This window comes from Penaeus vannamei, chromosome 42, assembly GCF_042767895.1.
Source record: "Penaeus vannamei isolate JL-2024 chromosome 42, ASM4276789v1, whole genome shotgun sequence".
Taxonomy (NCBI): domain Eukaryota; kingdom Metazoa; phylum Arthropoda; class Malacostraca; order Decapoda; family Penaeidae; genus Penaeus; species Penaeus vannamei.
In genome coordinates, this window is record NC_091590.1 from 12371389 (window position 1) to 12373888 (window position 2500).

General features: G+C 33.0%; 1 protein-coding gene across 1 annotated transcript in view; it reads right to left on the reverse strand.

The window, feature by feature from the left end:
- Positions 1 to 2500, reverse strand: part of LOC113810609 (carbohydrate sulfotransferase 11) — an 8014-nt gene that overhangs the window by 483 nt on the left and 5031 nt on the right. Inside the window, exon 5 of the mRNA XM_027362234.2 lies at positions 1 to 1167. This exon is cut by the window's left edge and continues 483 nt beyond it. Coding sequence (XP_027218035.2) covers positions 850 to 1167 — 318 coding nt within the window. The 3' untranslated portion in view covers positions 1 to 849. The remainder of the gene's footprint in view (positions 1168 to 2500) is intronic.

Genomic DNA, 2500 nt, shown 5'->3' on the forward strand with positions numbered 1-2500 from the left:
TGGTGGGAATTCAAATTGTAATGAAATCAACCTAGGGGAAATCTGCCACACTGATCTAAAAATAGCCACACCGATCTAAAAATAATTAAAATGAATAGTTCAATCAGGGGAGTTAAACAGAAGGTTAAAAATACATAGAAGTGGCAGATCTCTAAATGAAAGACAATCAACAACGGATAACCTAATAACCTAACCTGCACGCGGCTTTCCGAAAACCATTTTTTTAAAGCTACGATAGACTACGACATGATTGATTGATGAAATTGTAAAGTAAACTTGAACCCCGAATAAGCGTGAGTCATCAGGATAACGGGACCTTTAGCATTATTCATTCTAGGTATGTTTTACACAGCTCAATAGTAATACCGCGAACTTCGTGAGTTTCGAACTGCACGCTAGTCAAGGGTCGTTTTTGCTCAGATAATGTTTTATGATACACTTTCTTTCTGTTATATATTAGAATATGCATCTTTGAAGACAAGTAAAGCAAAAATAACGTTTTTTTTTTGCTTGCCTTGTCTTCAAAGACAAGTAGAAAGTAGTGTGCTAAAATTACTAGTGCTGAGGGTTATTACAGCTTTTTTTGCGCGCCTAATTTGTAACTGCGCTCGTATCACTTGTCTATGCATTCCCCAATATTCCTAGTCTCTTAGGAACAATATTATGTGCACGAGAAAATATCTTGACTACGACGCAAATTTATAATACAAACAAAAACACTTCATCTATTACAATTACTTAGGAATAAGATAAAAACTAAAATCTGAATCTCATTTAACACCTTAAAAGTAAAAACTGTCAATATGTAGATTTTTAGAAAACGTATTCGCATAACCATAACGTCCCTCGCTAGCCTATGTTCTCCAAATAGTCAGGTATTGCATAGTCAAAGAGAGTGAAATCGTACTCATAAAGATGTCTCACTCCCGCCAGCAGATCGACAGGAAGACCTCTGAAATAATCATCACTAGTTCGACCTTCCTGCTTCTTGTTTACATTCATTTTCAAAGTCACGTTCATTTCCCTGATATCCAGTTCTTTTTTGAGGAACGCCAAGTCTTCTTCTATGGTTTCTAGTTTCATGATGTACTTGTATTTTGCGGTACAAGGCAGGCAGACGCTGTGGATGGGACGCCAGTGGCAGTTCATGGTGCTCAGTCCGCTTTTCTAAATACGTGTTACAAATAGGTTAATATTATTGGTTTCACATGATAAGTTTGTTCTCTATAATAATAATAATAATAATAATAATATTATTATTATTATTATTATTATTATTATTATTATCAATATTGGTGGTGGTGTTGGTGTTGCTGCTGTAATCATTGTAGGTCTTCAGAAAATAATGTGATGTGTGAAAGGAATGGAATTGCGTGAGTGTCTGTGCGTGCGTGGTTGTATTCCTTAAAGTGTAAGTTGCATTTTCTTCTAGGTAATTGCGAATATTTTATATTTATGTAAAACAAGAGATTGACGATTAATAATGCTACTTAGTCCTTAAACACTCTGGAATAACAGTATCAAATTTAGAATATTCAAACAAGCAAATTGAGAGCTAGGAATACCTGCCACAGGCCGGGCCACTCATGAGAAAAGGCCTGGTCGAAGCTAGACTTTGCAAATCTAACTGAACTGAACTGGAATGGTCATAGTAATGATAATGAAAACAATGATAACACATAATAATGATAATAAAACCTAATAATAATAAAAATACGATGATGATGATGAAAGTGACATTACTACAATTAGGCATAATAATGGATATTATCATTTATTATTATCATAATAATGATGATTTCAGTGATCTATCATGGCTATAATCCACTCTTGGCCCGTGGACCAAATGTGGCCCTTGGGGTGACAAAAAATTAACATGTGATGTAAAAAAAAAACTACGATGCAGTTTGTGCGAAATAAGGTAAATGTTACAAGATGAATGCAAGTCTTTATTGCACATGATAGACCTCTTATGTTTAAAAAAACTAAAATAATCTTGTAGAAGCCCATGACTAAGACATAAACATGTATAGTTCTTTTATCGTTAGCGTTACTATTTAAAGTATAACGTTAAGTGAGGATGTAATATCAGACAGTGTTCAGTTACTTAATCCAAGGAAGCCAGGTACGTGCCTTTGTTGGCTCTCAAGACAGTATATGAAATGAAAATTGTATAAAATTATATCAAAGTAGCATGAATATATATATATATATATATATATATATATATATATATATATATATATATATAGATAGATAGATAGATAGATAGATAGATAGATAGATAGATAGATAGATAGATAGATAATAACAACCAGGAATATATGATCACCATCATTACTATTATTAGGATAAGCATTGGTATTAGTATTACTACTACTACTATTGTTATCAATATTATCACTACCATCGTCATTATTACCACATCTACAACTATTATCAGCATCAGGACTACCAGCATCAACATAATCATTCTTAGTTGCAAAAATAGTATCATTAT